Here is an 18,568-nt window from a genome sequence, read left to right on the forward strand (position 1 = left end):
ATTTTCTTATTTATGTATGCATATAAGTATATTCATTATACACATATATTACACACAATTTATATATTTATTAAGTTCCCGCAAGAAAAGTTTGTTTTCATCAAAAAATCCGATTTGCTAATTTTATGTTTTCTCGACGTTCCAAGCCATTCTGAATCGAATAAGATCAATATTTGGAAAAAGTATGTGTGTGGGTATGTGAGGCAATTTTTGACTTTTCTCAAAAAACTTGAAACTTTGTAAATAGACAGTAAAGTGAAAAAAAAAATTCATACACCTTTTAGCGCGTAATCATGAACCGATTTTAAAAGTTCAAAAACTGTTCGAGAGGTACAGATTGGGAATCGTTCTAATTAGTTTTTGGTGAAAATCTGTCGGGTCGTTTCTAGATAAATAAATGTTGAAACCTTTATTTGGTTTTTAAGAATTTGATGAACCTTTTTATAACGATAGATTTTATAGTCTAAAATAACATACTAAAATATATTATAGTCATTTTGAGAAAAACGTATTTAAAGTTTTTAATATAATGTACTAAATACACCATTTAATTTAATGTACTTGATACACCATGGTGTTCAAAGATGCTGACACATTACAAAGGTCATGTGCATGAGGTATTATAATGAAAAAGAGAGCAGCTGGCATACAATAGCTCGCGGAGCGATGAAAAAACTGGTTTCAGAGGATCATACATATAGGGATATATATATATCTATAACTTCGTCAAAAAATAGATATTGACAGGTTTTTTTTTAATAATTCTAAGGTTTTTAGCTTTCATAATATAAAAAAAATCTCAAAATCGAAAAAAAAAATAAAAACCAAACAACCCCCTTAAGCGATTTAGAATATATGCTGAGCTCATGTACGTTTCGTGTTTTGTTTAATTTATCTAAATTACAGAATAATTTTGAAAAGCAACATTTTGAACCTCAGAGCCAATCAAAATTACAAGCTGCTCCTCTAAAAATATTCAGTAATTCATTTAAATTATTCATATTTTGTTTTAAATCTGTTTTATTCAATTACTCTGTTTAAAAAAAAACCTTATAAGACAAATTATAAAGTTTTATGTCGAAACGTTTGGAAAAATTAAAGAAAATTATAAAATTTCACCTTTTATTTGATGAATAAATAAAACAATACGTTATCAAGAGAAATATGATTTATTATATTATATTTAAAATTCACTATTATTATTTATCTTAATATAAAACACTTTTCTATCATTTCGATACACCATCATTAAAAATCACATGGTTTGACAACTTACATCTAAAAATGGACATTTATGGTTCCAGAAACGAAAAGTTGGACAAAAAATATTTGTATATATAAATAAATAAATAAATATATATATATATATATATATATATATATATATATAATTTAAAACACTCAATTATTAAATAAAAACAGAAGTCAAGCATTTTTGTAAATAATTGATAATTGAATAAAATTATATATATATATATATATATATATATATATATATGTGTGTGTGTGTGTGTGTATTTATATTTTCTCATATCTTTATTTTATAAACTATTAATTTAATTTTATAATTTTAAAAAAGTTTCATAAGTTATTTAGCCTTTAATTAGACTCATTTCCAGTGCAATGTTAAAATATGAATTAATATATAATAAAGTTAAATTAGAAATGCACTTAGAAATGTAAAATGAAAAATATAGTAATAAAAAATAAAATAAATATTTAGTAAAAAGTAGATAAAATGATAAAACCCTATAAAAAAATAATTTTTAGGAAGGTAATAAATGAAATAAACCATATAAAAAGATAAAATGGTTTTAAACCAGTTTAAAACAAACCAGATAAAAAGATAAAATATAAATAAATTAATGAATTTTAAAAATATACTTAAAAATGTACAATTTTTGCAAACAATCGAATCTTGATATTGTTTTTGCTAATTTCTAGTTTCATATATTAAATTTTAATTATTTTTTTTATATAAAAGTATTAATTGTGTTTTTTTTTGTTAAAATTATTAGCAACCAGATAAAAACATAGATAAAAAAAAATGAATGAATTTTGAAAATGTACTTAAAAATGTAATTAAAAGAACATGGTAAAAACAATTTTTGCAAACAATCGAATGCTCATATCTTGATATTATTTTTGCTTATCTTTAGTTTAATATATTTTTTTTTAAGTGTATTTTCGTTTAAATTATTTTACAGATAAGTTACTTTCAGTTTTTTATTGTTTTGTACATTAGTTTAATTGTTCATTTATTATTATTTTTATTTTAATTTTTCCATCATTTTTTGTTTATTTTTTATCAATCATTATTTCTTATATTAAGAAGACTTTTTTTTGTATTCATGCAAATCCAATTCTTAAAATGTTTTTTATTTTTAATGTATGGATGAATTCCTCGTCGAAATAAAAATGTAATGAAGTATTTAAGAACTTTTATTTATACGTTTCGACACCAGATGCGTGTCATCATTCAGCAACTACAATAAATTGGAAAATTTTTACTAATAATAAAAACAAATATAAATTAATTATAAACATAGAGAAACATTATATATACCACCAGGACAAAAACACTCAAAAAACTTTTTTTTTTTTAATTCAACTTGTAACACATTAGAAAAGGACATTTTGTGGAAAAATAATGAATAATTACAAAATTAAAAACATTTTGAGAAAAGTTTGTTATTAATTTTATATTCATTATTTTTCCAAAAAATGTCCTTTTCTAATATGTTACAATTTTAATTTTTTTTAAATATTTTTTTGGAGTGTTTTTGTCCTGGTGGTATGTTTAATGTTTCTTTATGTTTATAATTATTTTATATTTGTTTTTATTATTAGTTAAATTTTTCAAATTTATTGTAGTTGCTGAATGATGACACACATCCGGTGTCGAAACGTATAAATGCAAGTTTTTAAATACTTTATTACATTTTTATTTCGACGAATGGACTGCTAGTTACTTTGAAATGTATATATATATATATATATATATATATATATATATATATATATATATCCACTATTTCTTACTATTTTTGTCCAACTTTACGTGTCTGAAATTATCCAACATATTTGCCAATAAAATAAATTTCTCCAAATTATAATATACATTTGTCATTGACATATTTGATTATTGACAAATATTTCAAAATTTTTAATATATTATACTATTGCCATTAACCCATTAAGTGAGTTTCAATAATTAATAATTAAGTTTTTCACTACACTGACATTTAAGTAATAAAATATGTTTTAAAATTTTGTATAGTATACAAAAATTTTACCATTTTTTTGTATCAGTCGTATATATTTATCAACGTGCAATAGATAGTTATAAAATATATGAGGGTGGTCCACAATATGGATATTATCGAATTTTTTTGCTCCCGAGGGCCCAAACGCTTCCAAATTAATAAAATAAAATTCTCTAAAAGTTTTAGTTCTTAATATTAACATTTAGAGAGTCCGCAATTCAATTAAAAGTCTCGTCAATACATTATTAAGTAAATACTTGCGCCATCTGTGATACTATTTGTGAACATTTGTTAAAAATATACATAAAACACTTAACATCTAATTAAATCCATGTGAGCTGTTTAACCAAATATTTTTTAAATATTTTGTAGCAAAATATTTATTTAATTGGTGATGTAGACACTCAAATTGTCAGTAATAAATTGCCATCAAAATTACACGTCTGCTATCACAGATGGTGCAAGAATTTACTTAATAATGAATATACGAAACTTTTAATTGATTTGCGGACTATCTAAATGTTAATATTCAGAACTAAAATTTTTAGAGAATTTTTTTCTATTAATTTGGAAGCATTTGGGCCCTTGGGAGCAAAGAAATTCGAAAATGTCCATATTAAGGACCACCATAATATACATATATATTAACAAAGTCTGGTAGTGGGGCGTAACATCATTCAATAAAAAACATGAATTTCTTCCAAAAATTTATTTTATATATAATTGTGAGTACTTTTCACTCTTCATAATTTTCTTTTCACTCCAATTCAATTGTTTTAGTTTTTAATTTTATTCTTAGTTTTTACTGAATGAAGGCTAGGATTATAGCCGAAACGTATGGATGTAAAATAATTTTTTGAAAAAAATTCATGTCTTTTATTTATGTTATGCCCGATTACTAGACTTTGTTAATACATATGATAACATAAAATTCAGAACCATGCAATATATATATATATATATATATATATATATATTTATTTATTTATTAGGGTGGTCCTTAATATGGACATTTTTTCTCCCATAGGCTTAAATGCTTCCAAATTGATAAAAAAATATCCTCTATAAGTTTTAGCTCTTAATTTTGTCTTTTAGATAGTGCGCAATTCAATCAAAGTTTTGTATGGAAATAGCATGGAAAAATTTTCAAAAATTTTAAAAATGTTTTTTAGATATAACTTAGCAAACAAATGAATGAGTTTTATTCAAAATTCGACGCTCTACAGATCAAATTATAATAATTCTAGTATAACCTAGCGACAAATTTTGAATATAACTCATTCATTTGTTCGCTAAATTATATCTAAAAACATTTTTAAAATTTTTGAAAAATTTTCCATGCTATTTTCATACAAAACTTTGATTGAATTGCGCTCTATCTAAACATTAATGTTAAGAGCTAAAATTTTCAGAGTATTGTTTTTTTATCAATTTGAAACCATTTGGGCCCTTGGGAGCAAGGAAATTTTAAAATTACCATATTAAGGTCCACCCTAATATGTATATATATATAATATTTATTTCAGTGTATAATATTAATTACATCATCCATAATAATATTGATTAATAAAATTACTTAAAAGTAGTATAGATGCTTTTCAATCACAACACATCATATTTTTTTTTAATCCTAACGATAAAGATATACGACTAATTTTCTAAAATATATACAATTTAAAATTTATAATCGAATTAATTAAAAAGATTCACAAAAGTGCAATCTTTTGTCCATGCAAATATAAATCATCTTATAAATCTTTTCCACTAATCTAAAACTATTTTCAATCTTCATTCTCATATATTGATGGCTCGAGATCTAATCTCCTTCGCAAAGCCGATTTTCATTTATTTATTAATAATTTAATTATCATCATACCTCTTACTGCCATAGACCTGCATAGTTTCCTACCAGTGTCGTAGGAAGTGGACCGCCTGCGGCGAATAATCGGACGCCACTGGCATCGTAGCAGTGGGTGTAGATTGCTGGTTGGTACTTACCGTGTTGGAGACCTTCGATATTCTCATCTGGAGACTGGGGAAAAGAATAATAAGATACATACATATATATATATATATATATATATATATATATATAAATCAGTGTCACGATGTTGGTTCGCGATGGACGCCCAAACTACTGAACCGATTTTAAATTTTATTGGCTCATCGTGTGCATATATATCCAACTTAGATTATAGGAAACTTTGAAAAGTAAATTTAAAATATAAATATATAAATTTTTATAAATTTCTAAAGATTTTGACAGAAAATGATCAAAAAAAAAACAAAACCCTAAAATGACAAAATGTCAAAATTTATGGAAAATTCGAGAAAAAAAGATTTATGATTTTTGAAAAAAAAATTTGACAGTTCAAAAAATATAATTCAAAAACGTGTACATATATAGATATATACAACATTTATATCCTAATTAGATGAAATGCTATATTCAAAATCACAATTTATAGTTTTAAATCTAATTAAAAATCAATGTTTATATATTTAAATAAATGTTTACATGAAAAACGTCAAATGTCATTTGTCAATATTTATGAAAATAATAATATAAATAGATTTACAATTTGTATTTAATTGATTAGCTTACCAAATTATTTCGGAAACCAAAACTTCATCAAAACATTATAGATTAGAGATCACAATAAAAAAGCGGCATATTGAATTTAAAATTAATCATAAACAAAATTTTGACTTTGCACAAAAAAAATGTTTAACGACTTACTTCAATAAGAAGCAAATAAATTAATTATTCCAAGTTATGGTATAGGCAATATTGCCAAGCAAATTATAGATACAAAACATTATTGTAAAATAAATATTATCATATTATATTAATTTTGGACCAAGAAGGAAATATTTTGACATTTATACATTTAGTGCATATTGGATATATGAAATTGACATTCACTACTTTTCAATTAAATGCAAATGAAAAAAATCAAATATTTATATAAAAAATTGTATATTTATATAAAGATACTGCGTTGATTTAGACTAAAATTTAATTTATTCTTTAATTAAAAAAAAATGACATAAACAAAATTAAAATAAACAAAACACTATGATGCGTTGGAATCATTTATCAGAGTATAAAGAAATTTGTGTAATTAAAATATAATATTATTATTAATATATCAGTTAAGATATATTTTGATTATCATCGCAAATGCTAATCTTACAGGAAATTGTAACCTCTTAAATGGAATAGTACAATCTGAGGATATCATTGGAATCTAACAAAAACAAACTAGACAAACTAAATATTATATCATATTATATTAAATTTTGACCGAAAAGAAAATATTTTGACAGTTATAATTAATTTGAAATAAAATGCAAATGTCAAAAATCAGATCTTTATGTAAAAAAATATTTATTTCCACAATATTCCTGTGTTGATTTAGCCAATCTTATGAATTTAACAATTATATAATTATTCATTGATGACTTAAAATAATTATTAATTTATTAACAAATAAATAATATTTTAAAGAAAATTTTATTGACATATATGACATGGCAGAAGTATAATAAACAAAAAACTATGATGCGAGTGAATTAATTTTTGAAGTATGAAATGTCAAATAATTTTGAAAATTATAACAAGTTTTTAACTATTTGTCAAAGAATCAGAGTCCAAATCTATTAAATCTTTGATTTTTGGCACTTTTATTAATTTTTTATCAATTTAGGCATATTTTTTATGGCAAAACAACGTTTGCCGGGTTAGCTAGTATATATATATATATATAATATATATATAGATACATACATACATATATATATATATATATATATATATATTTAAATTTTAAATTATAACACAATGATGATGAGACAAACCAAGTCTCGAAACGTTTGTGAAAATTATTATTTAATAAATTAGTGCAAAAAAGAGTGTTGTTTGTTCATATTTCCAAATTAATATATATATATATATATATATATACTAGATAACCCGGCAAACGTTGTTTTGCCATCAAAAATATGCCTAAATTGATAAAAAATTAATAAAAGTGCCAAAAATCAAATATTTAATAGATTTGGACTCTGATTCTTTGACAATATATATATATATATATATATATATATATATATATATATATATATATAAATTTATTACTTACCACATATCCTTTACTTGCTTTTAGCACAACCGTTCGCGAACTATTAATATTGCTATCAAGGTATTTTCCTGCTCGTATATCATAGAACATAATCATTCCTAAACCGGTTCCTATTGTCAACATGTCGTGTTGAAAACTTGCTGAACGAATTCCACAACCTGAATATCGAGATGTTATCTTCTTCACAGCCTGAAAAGGAGAGCAATTTATTTTTTATTAGACTAACACTGAAAAAAAAACTAGTTAGTATTGGTATTTTGCCTTGAGGCAAGTTACATGAACTTTCCGATATGTGTAAATAATCGATTTAATAAACAAATTAATTTATGAGTGATTAAAAGTATTCCCAGTGGATTTATTACACATATTTTCTATAAGCAAATTTTCACAAATCAATAATTTTCATAATTAAACCAGTTTCCGTAGGACTTTAATGGTTTAGTATGCTCAATAAGACCATCAGGTACTCTATCGTTATACTAAGTAAATCGTCTAATTTTAATTTTAACAAACGCAAAAAAAACTACTCATTTTCTCAAACTTTGATGAATTTTTAAAATTAAACTATTTGTCGTAAGGCCGTAATATTTCAGTAAGTTCTATAAGACCATGATATATATCGCCAAAAAAAGTTCCATAAAAATCAGCTTGAATTTTTGTTTCAACAGTTAATTACAAGAAAACGGCTCAGTAGATTTTTACCTAAAACTAATCAGAATCAAATAAGGCATTGTTTTAATTAGATTATATAAATTATACATTAAAAGGGTTCCGGTAGATAAATGAATCATAATATTTTTATAATCAATATAATTTACTAAACTATTTTTACCTGTAATGTTCTTGAATCCAGCAATATCGTATACGACCTGCACCCAATCGCATACATTCCTGATTCTTCTTGAATTGTTAAACAAACATTGTCTTGTGTCGATGGTAATTTCCTAGATAATTTCTGGAAAAATAATAATACATTAAAAATCAAAATCAAATTTTAAATATATATATATATATATATATTATTGTCTATATTCTCTATAATTAATTATTTTGTCAGGAATCTATAAATTAAATAACAACACGGTGCAGTAACCTTTATAACTTAGCCTATAAGTGAATTGAAATGTTTGGCAGATGACAGTCTTCATTTGTTTTTAATGTTTGTTTGACAATACCTCGGATATTTTCAATGTCAAACAATGATATGCGGATTTTTGTCATTCTTTCCATTTATTTCTATAATCTAACTATATTTCTATAATTAAAAAAATCCTGAAAAATTTCCTTAACAAACTTCAGAAAGATTTATCAAAATCCAAATTATCGTTTAGGAGGATTATCCTTTCATAAACCATTACAGAAGAACTTTATATATAAGATATATATATATATATATATATATATATATATATCTTATATATAAAAATGGATAGCAAAATGTGTTGGTGAGCGCATAACTCAACAACGCCTGAACCAATTTGGCCAATTCTTTTTTTAAAATGTTTGTTGAAGTCCAAGGATGGTTCTTACGGCAAGAAAAAATCTAATAATTGCCTAGAAAACCCTAAAAACAGCCCTTATCTTTTTCTCATACAAACGTTTTCTAATCAAAACGTAGAATCAATTTGAGCTTTATTGCTATTACATAAAGTTCGTATTCAATTACAAGCACTCACTGTATACTCCTCCTAAACGATTATTCGGATTTTGATAAATCTTTCTGAAGTTTGTTAAGAAAATTTTCTAGGATGTATGTGATTACAAAGTACTGGGATTAGTGATGGGCGTTGAATCAACGAACGGTTATTTTCAACCGTTTCTTCTTCGTTAACTAACTAACCGTTTCGTCGCAACGAAATAACTAGTTGAAAATCAACTGGTTTCGAAGCAGTTGAAAACATGGCGGCCAGTTAGTTTTTTCAACGATATAGGAATTCGTTCGTTGTCGAAAACGAACGTAGGCAGGTACCTGCGTCGGAAAGGATCAACTAATACTATGAAAATCGCTTATTGTTAGGCTACTGCTTTTATAATATTGCAAATGTACATGTACATCTTAAAAGAAACTTGCAACACGCGCCAAATCGTTTAATTTTAGAAAATCAGTTACATTTGTTATAGTTTTCAATGGTTAATATTTTTCATAAAAATCTCATAGCATTTGTCTTGTAATAATTTTTTTAAACTAAACCTGAAATTGATTTTTTTATTTTTCATAACATTTTATATAACTATACATTTTTATATTGCTATTTTTATATAACATGTAAATTCGATGTTTTAGTATATGGCTTTGCTGTAATGAAAATATTTAAGTTTTTTAAATTAAACCTTTATTATATATATATATATATATATATATATATATATATATATATATATGTGTGTGTGTGTGTGTGTGTGTGTGTGTAATAAATGTGACAATTCACATTTATTTCTTTTTATTCATCAAATCCAACGTCAACTTGACTTTTATAAGAACAAACTTCATATTACCAACTTTCAATGAAACAGTTATTTCAACTATCAGTTTCTTAACGTTGCCAGCGTTGAATCGTTAAAAATAACTATAGTTGAAAAATAACTAGTTATTTAACTAGTTGACGAAACCCCGATAACCGTTTCGTTTCGTTGACGGCAAAACCGTCAACGACCCACCTCTAACTGGGATGTATGTGCAACATTGTAAAAATAAATGGAAAAAATTGCAAAAAACGACAATTCATTGTTTGCATTGAAAATAAATGAAAACTATCACCTGCTAAAAATTTCAATTCACTCATGAACCTAGACAATATTAGAATATGTATAATAAATTTATGATTATGATGAAGAAAAATTAAATGTCGACATTATTATTGCCAAAAAGCAGCTGAGATATGCCAGAAATTAAAATAATATAAAATACAGTATATGTATGGCAAATCGAATTATACACATATGAACAAATATGACAAATTAATTCACTTAGAATATGAAATTAAGTATTAATCAGGGCCGGTCCTACCTTTAATACGATGCATGCGAAAAATACGAGCGCACGCCTTAGGGGGCGCCAACACAAGATTCGGATATTATTAAATTTTCAATATACAATTTCTTTGCATCTTTTACTAATCTTTCCACAATATTTTTAAAATACGTTAAAAATTTCACTTTATAAGAACAAATGGGAAAGTAAAGATGAATTCATACAATTCGACCCTTACGATATCGATTAGGAGAAGTTGAAGATGCAATTTTAGATATTTTAAATAATAAAAAATTCAATTAATTTAATACAACATGGAGTACCAGTGTTATGTTATGGTTATGGTTATGTTATACCGTTTAAAATACTTCAATTTCCAATATAGTGTTCTACATTTTACATCGCTCTTATTATAAATGTATATGAATTTTGGCGTGAAGAGTAATTTAAAAAAACAATAATTATTATATTTAGGTAAACGGTAAATATTAGTATATCATATTAAAAAATTGTAGACATGGGTACAGAACAACGTCTGTTGGGTCAGCTAGTATATATATATATATATATATATATATATATATATATATATATATATATATACATATGTATGTGCGTGTGTGTATAATTTATTACCTGTGCAAATGTTTCTGCTGAAAATATATGTATATACCCATTCACGGACAGAACAGCAATTTCTTTCAACTTCTTATTGAAACACAACGCCCGAACTTTTTGTGCAGACTTGCATTCCTGAAACAAAGCATTTATCAATTCATATATCTCTTACTATCATTACTATTTGTTGTCAAATATCTCCCTTCCGCTTTTTTGCTCTTGGTTTATAATACAAAAAGACGGAAGGGAGATATTTGACAACCTTATATTATTATAATTATGTTACTATTACTAACCTTTACTACTAGCGGTTTAAGAAAAGCATGTCCAGGCCGTGCAGGGCCGATTTCCATTTGTTCCGCATTCTGTGAACTGCATTGTGTCGAAAGAGAACTGTAAGGTTCGAAATCGTCATCGTCTGGTGTCTTCCATAAGGCCAATTTGGTGTCTCTCGATCCTGATACCAGGAACTGATCGTCTAACCAGCATATGTCAAACACCCAGTCTCTGTGGGCGCCTTCGCCGATGTAAGCTGGATCTAGGGTTGGCAATCTGAGGGGAAAGAAATAGCAAAATAAACTAGTGGTGTATGGCATCGTGCCTTAAGGCAAATTGCTGGAACTTCCCAATGAAATATTCGAGAAATTTTAAATGTTTTCAAATATATTATCACAAATACTGTAACTCTCATTATTTTTGCTATCTTGTTATACGAGGTCTGTTCAAAAAGTACCCGGAATTTTCGTTTTTTCAAAAAAATATTTATTTATTCGTCTACATTAATGTGGTCCCCTTCAAAGTAGTCCCCCCCAGATATAATACACTTATGCCAGCGTTTTTTCCAATTTTCGAAGCACCCTTGATATTCACTTTTTGATATGTCCTTGAGCACTCTCAGCGATTCGGCCTTTATTTCTTCAATCGAGGAAAACCGCCGTCCTTTCATGGGTCTCTTCAACTTTGGGAATAGGAAAAAGTCACACGGAGCCATATCTGGTGAATTTTTGCACTTTGCAACACTTTATTTCATTTTTTACGCAAAATTTAATACAAATTCTTTGACTTTTCAATTCTTCCATTGTAAAAATCGCCGAGCTCAAGAAAAACACGTCGAACCTTAGCGACTACCACAGACAAAGTAAACAGTGAATATAGCTGAAAATTTCATCATACTTTAGGGGCATGTATACCAACACAATAAAAAAAAATTTTGACAATCAGACACTCCAGACCCGCGAAATTTAATTATTAGTAATTCCGGGTACTTTTTGAACAGACCTCGTATCTGAGCAAATCAAATGTAAATCATAAATCATAAATCAATTTATCTCCAGAACATTAACAATCGTTATTTTATTTCGAATTCAAATTCAAAAAAATAGTTTAGTTGCCTAATTTACACAAAATTGAAAAAGTGCTCCCTTATAGTCACAGTCTAAACGCATTTGCAAATAATTCTGTGCGACATTTTCACTTATACTGTGCTTAGCTTGGCGGCATTTTCACATTTTTCAATACGATTTATCACAAAATTGAAAAAGTGCTCCTACATAAACAGTCTAAACGCACTTGGCTAAACATTTACACCAGAGTGGCGCTTAGACTGTGCTTATCCTGGGTAATTTTTTGAATTTTTAATCCAAAATTACAAAAATATTTTTTGAAAAAAAAAATTAGAAACTAGGGGGGCGCATGGCATCGTGCCTTAAGGCAAATTGCTGGGACTTACCGTACCAATTTTTTTTTTTTAAAAGATTATCATTTTTAAAAAAAAATTACTCTGAAAAATTAGATTTTTGAGAAACTATAAATTTGACAAAAAATTACTTTTTTTAAAAAAAAAATTGAGTTTGTTTTGAAAAAAAAATGTTTTCTTTATTTTGACATATTTTGGAAATTCTGTTTTTTTTTTCAAAGCAATCGTACGGCTTTAACTGCATAGAGACGAAATGTTAAAGCGCGTAAGCGCCGCGTCGCCGTCTAACGGATAAACATTGGTACGGAACCCATAGGAATGTAAAGACAATTATACTTATTATTAAAATCTCTATAAAATATCTGATAATTTGATGTGCATATGTCTAATGATCATTTTTGACCGCAAAATAGCATTTTTTTTTACTTTTTTCACTAGATCTCCGAAACCGCTAGACCTGCCTTCATGAAAATTTGTTCAATTTTTCATATTGTCAATAGTAAAATGTTTTTTGAAATATTAAAATCGCACGCTCCGTTCTCTTAAAAACCGAGTTACCATTTTTGGCACTTTTTGCCCCGTATCTTCGAAATGGCTAGACCTGCCTTCGCCAAAATCTAATCAGCACGCCTCCTTATCAATACGAATCGAATGTTTTTTGAATTATCCAAATCGCTTCATCCGTGTTCCCGAAATCGTCGACGAAAATTTGTATCCGCACACAGATACATACACGCACACACACACACACACATACATCCATTTTTTCTAAGGTATGCCAAACTGTTCAGAAGGTTTTGAAACGTAAAGATAATTAAAAATTTTCATTTTCGATTTTTTGCGATTACTATAACTTGCCCTACGGAAAGTTAACAAAATTTTTTTTTCCAAAAACAATTATTTTGTTGAAACAAGCAGAAAGTTCTTTGAATCATTTAAATTGGACGCTTAGTTCTCTCAAAAACTCCCATTTTTTGCATATTTAGCTCTGTATCTCCGAATCCGCTGGGCCTACCTTTGCCAGAACCTAATCAGCACATCTCCCTATCAATAGGAATCATACAAAACACACACACGGACACACACACACACATCCATTAGTTTTCTGAGGTATGCCAGTAAAATGTTCAGAAACCTTTAAAACGTCGAGAAATGCAAAAATTTTCATTTCCGATTTTCGGCCCATTACTATAACTACTCTATTATTAAAAGAAATAGATGTATTTAACCATTATTTATTATTTTACCTATAAATGGCAATATCCGAAGTATGTCTAGCACCAGTTGCCAATAGAGATCTCGATGGATTAATCTGCACTGCATGTATACCAGCTTGTTGAATCGGTGTGGTAGATCTTCCCCTTATAGTGGGAATATTGTCCAGGCGGCATGTATTGACATCGTAAACCATTAACTAAAAGTATGTATATTTATAAATCTCAAATTAAGAAACTTAAACACTATGAGCGAGAAATTCATTAATTGAATGATATGTCTTGAATGAAACACGTAAATTTGAATTATACATATTTAATTTAAGGGGCACAACTAGTGTAACCGCCTAAAAAAAAGTGATTTTTGAGAATTTATATTAAAAAAACTACTTTATCAATCATTTCAAAATTTTGGGAATATATTTATACATGTTTTAAGAATACATAGTAAAATTTTTGAAGAAAAAAATTAAATATTTTTTAATTTATCGTCGATCTCCAAAGGGGCGACAAAAAAAGGCCCTTAACTGCTGCAGCGATTCCGGCCTTCCACGTGGATAAAATTTAAAAAAAAAATCTCGTTAAACTAGATAATATTGTCTGTAAAATGAACTACGATAAAGAAAAAAAACAAAAATTGACAAAATGACGGCGTTTTTTTAAAAAAAGTCGAATTTTACCCAAAATTTTGGTCATTTTTGGACTGCCAAAATTCGATTTTTGATCCGATCAAAAAATCGATAGTTCATTTTACTGAGAACTATATATAGAACATGTAAAAAAAAATTGATAGTGATCGGATCATTTGTTTTTGAGTAATCGCTGCAGCAAATTCGGAAAATGTTGTTTCGAGAAAAACGCGTTTAAAAATTAAATGATCGTTATACTATATACTATATATATACTCTTTAAATGGCTGTAACTCAAAAACTATTTAAGATATCGATTTAAAATTTTGGTATGTTATTTTTAAAGGTATAACCTATCGAAATATGGAAAAATTGAAAATTCGATTTTTTGAAAATTTCACACTAGTTGTGCCCCTTAAGCAAGAATTAAAAAAAATTTAACTTATAAAATAATTTATTTAGAAAGATATGTTCAACTTAAAATTAACTAGAAAGTTCTACAATACATTCGAAATATAAAAGTTTTACCTTATTGCATTTTGTCCCAAACACAATTTGCCGATCACTAAGCCATTGTGAACAAAACACTTTATTAACCACACCGATTTTCAAAGGAGTCTCTTTAAACATTTCATGTGTGAGAATGTGACGACTGGCATAATCGAGTCTCACATTTCGAACCTGAAATGAACAGAAAACTATTTACTGATACTGAATTTACTTTAACTTAATTCCTAATTTTCATGTTAAGTGAATAATAATCTTATATATAAAAATGAATTGCAAAATGTGTTGGTAAGCGCATAACTCAACAACGCCTGGACCAATTCGGTCAATTCTTTTTTTTTTAAATGTTTGTTGAATACCAAGGATGGTTCTCACGGCGAGAAAAATTTGAATAATTGCCGGAAAACCCCTAAAAACAGCCCTTTTCTTTTTCTCTTACTATTGTTTTCTAACTAATACGTACAATCAATTTGAGCTTTATTCCTATTAAAGATCATATTAAATTACAAGCACTCACTATATACTTCTTCTAAACGATTATTCGGATTTTGATAAATATTTCTGAAGTTTGTTAAGGAAATTTTCTAGGATGTATGTGATTATAAAGTACTGTGATGTATGTGAAATATTGTAGAAATAAGTAAAAATAAATGAAAACTATAATCTGCCAAAAATTTTAATTTACTTATAAACCTAGTAATATTAGAATATATGTAATAAATATAAGATTATGAATAAAAAATTGAAAAGACTACATTATTATTGCCGAAAAGCAGCTGAGTTGTGCCATAAATTAAAATAATGTAAAATACAGTATATGTATGGCAGATTGAATTAGACACATATGTACAAATATGACAAATTAATTCACTTAAAATATGAAATTAAATATTTATCAGCCAAAATACGAGCGCATGCCTTAGGAGGCGCCAACACAAGATTCGGATATTAAATTTTCAATATAGTTCTTTTTTCAATATATAATTTCTTTGCTTCTTTTACTAATCTTTCCACAATATTTTTAAAATTCTCACAAATTTTACTTTAGAACAACAAATGGGAAAGTAGAGATGAATACATACAATTCGGCCCCTACGATATTGATTAGGAGAAGTTTAAGATACAATTTTAGATATCTTAAATAATTAAAAATTAAATTAATTTAGTCCAACATGAAGTATCAGTGTAATGTTATGGTTATAGTTACGTTATACCGTTTAAAAGACTTCAATTTCCAATAAAGTGTGGGAATTGAGACTCATCATTTTATTTAAAGCAGTTCTACATTTAACATCGCTCATATTATAAGTGTATATGCATTCTAGCGTGAAGAGTAATTTAAAAAACAATAATTATTATTTTTAGGTAAACGGTAAATATTAGTATATTATATTAAAAATTGTAGACATGGGTACAGAACAACGTCTGTCGGGTCATCTAGTTGTTTATAAAATAGTAATACATATATCTTCATGATACAATTACATTTACTTTGTTATGCATAAATTTTTCTTTCGATTTAGGTATATTGTAAAATAATAATACACCTAAGTCTGTTTTTACACGGTAGATTGGTTCCAGAAGAAGCCGTGTTAAAAAAAAACGTGTAAAAAAAGACATTGATCTTATACAAAAATGGGTGATTTATTCCTAATCTCTAAAATCTATTAAAATTAGTGAAAAACAAGAATTTTTAAGAACAAGAATTCATGTTTATTTTATTAATTCAAATATATAATGCTTATTTTCACAAGCATAGTAATTAATGATAAAAAAGATATGCACTCTAATCTTAAAAGTAATATAAATTAAAAGTATGACAAGTTCAGGAACTAAAAAACTATGTTGTGAACGAAAAGAATAGGTTATTCAATTTTTAAGGTAAAAAAATAAAATTCACTTAAATCTTTAAGCTAGTGTTCGCAAACTATCGATACTATCGATGGTTTCAGACTTTTTTCTTTCATAAATACTTTTTTGTGATATGAACATACTTCGCAAAAATTAAATTTGACAAAAAAATTAAAGTACATAAAATTTCAAATCGTGCTAAATGGAATAAAATCGTGTAAAAAAATTAAAAATATTCAATTTTCAAACCGTGTTATATCAAAACCGTGTACAAAAAGACCGTGTAAAAACAGACTTAGGTGTATAAGTATAAATCTATTAAAGAATTGTTCTTTTAATTATTGAAACTAATATAAGTACAAATGCACACAAGTAATTAAGAAGACATCTTGTATTTTATAATTGCTAGATCACAATTATAAAGTAAGTTAACTATTTTTTTACCTCCTTTAATTGTAGTTCCCTACTTCGGACAAAATCAACAAAGTTATAAGATGTCCTCAATATTCGTTGTTGCTGTGCAGGAGTTTCAACGTCACTATCAGAGTCTTCGTACAAAACAAAGTCTTCAGGCTTGTCTGGTTTCCTTTGTCTCTCCTGTCTGAAAGTATAAAAGAAAATAGAATAGTAATAATATATATTCTTGAAATGTTTATTTCGACACTGTATCTGTGTCATCATTTAGCATGTTTAACTGATTTTAAAGGATATTTTATAAGGTTTTAAAAAATTACAAGATTTCTAGAAGACAAAGATAAAGTTTTCTACAGACAAAGTTTGTCAATGTTCTCATATATTAAAACACTAGTAAGTCAAGGTACTAAATAAATTAAATCTTACCTAAGTATCCTTGCTCTTGTCCTCCTTTCCTCAAGTCTACTAGGAATATAACAAGGGGGCAAAGCACCCACAACAGGTTTCCTTTCTGTCCTAGACATACTTCTTATCACCTATATTACTAAATTTATCCAATATCTAAATTCATAAGCAGAATATCACTTCAATTTTCAAGGAAACACCTAAGTCCTCTAATAATATCCCTTATATAGAATCCTTTATCCATGTCAGTGACGTGTTCATCGTAACAATAAACTGAATTTAAAATAAATAAATATTATAATTAAATAAACATAGTTTTATTCAATAAATAAAACTCTGTTTGTGAAATGTTTAATATAGGAGGCATTAAATCAAGCTAAGACTTTGACACTTGCGCACAATTCAGCCAGCATGAAGTTGCCGGCGAAGACAGATATCAAGCTGTCAAGCATTTCAGATGTCAAGAGCGCGTCGACCATTTTTGTTCATTTTTATAACAGCGTTGCGTCGGAGTATTGTTTTTTTTTATCAAGTACGCTTGTTTCATATTTAATATTAATATTTTTTAGCTTTTCGTTATGATTCATTTCTTTTGTGTTTATTTTTTTAATGTCCGTTCAAGTTTTATTCGCTTTGGCTTCTTGATTACGCGCCTATTTAGTTCTTATTTTAATTTTAGGGTTATGTTTTAGGATTCTTTTCATTCAAAGATCATTTTAGTCTAGCTTAGATTTTATACAATGTTTTAGTTATAATTGTGTTTTAAAAAATTATTTACGCTTACGTTTTACGCATAGGGTTACATTTTATCATACAGTTACATATTTATAGGGTTTGGTTACGATCTTAACC

General features: G+C 26.8%; 1 protein-coding gene across 1 annotated transcript; it reads right to left on the reverse strand.

Annotated features, from left to right (window-relative positions):
• Positions 1 to 5,117: 5,117 nt before the first annotated feature.
• LOC113366636 (DDB1- and CUL4-associated factor 12-like) lies at positions 5,118 to 17,943 on the reverse strand. The gene is made up of 9 exons (XM_026608273.1): positions 17,738 to 17,943; positions 17,342 to 17,498; positions 15,068 to 15,220; positions 13,944 to 14,110; positions 11,297 to 11,552; positions 11,019 to 11,135; positions 8,244 to 8,366; positions 7,412 to 7,600; positions 5,118 to 5,298 (listed from the first exon to the last, which is right to left on the reverse strand). The coding sequence occupies exons 1-9, from the start codon at positions 17,833 to 17,835 to the stop codon at positions 5,146 to 5,148; spliced, it is 1,413 nt and encodes a 470-aa protein (XP_026464058.1). The 5' UTR covers positions 17,836 to 17,943; the 3' UTR covers positions 5,118 to 5,145.
• Between the last annotated feature and the right edge of the window lie 625 nt (positions 17,944 to 18,568).

The sequence above is a fragment of the Ctenocephalides felis genome, unplaced genomic scaffold, assembly GCF_003426905.1.
Source record: "Ctenocephalides felis isolate EL2017-DRISC unplaced genomic scaffold, ASM342690v1 CF-g0.4_SCAFFOLD_01170, whole genome shotgun sequence".
Taxonomy (NCBI): domain Eukaryota; kingdom Metazoa; phylum Arthropoda; class Insecta; order Siphonaptera; family Pulicidae; genus Ctenocephalides; species Ctenocephalides felis.

Excerpts from the sequence above, each read along its gene's own strand:
- LOC113366636 (XM_026608273.1), bottom strand. The coding sequence starts at position 17,835 with ATGTCTAGGACAGAAAGGAAACCTGTTGTGGGTGCTTTGCCCCCTTGT. Across the intron at positions 17,499-17,737 it reads ACAAGAGCAAGGATACTTAG|ACAGGAGAGACAAAGGAAAC; the intron begins GTAAGATTTAAT and ends TTATACTTTCAG. Across the intron at positions 15,221-17,341 it reads GGGAACTACAATTAAAGGAG|GTTCGAAATGTGAGACTCGA; the intron begins GTAAAAAAATAG and ends TGTTCATTTCAG.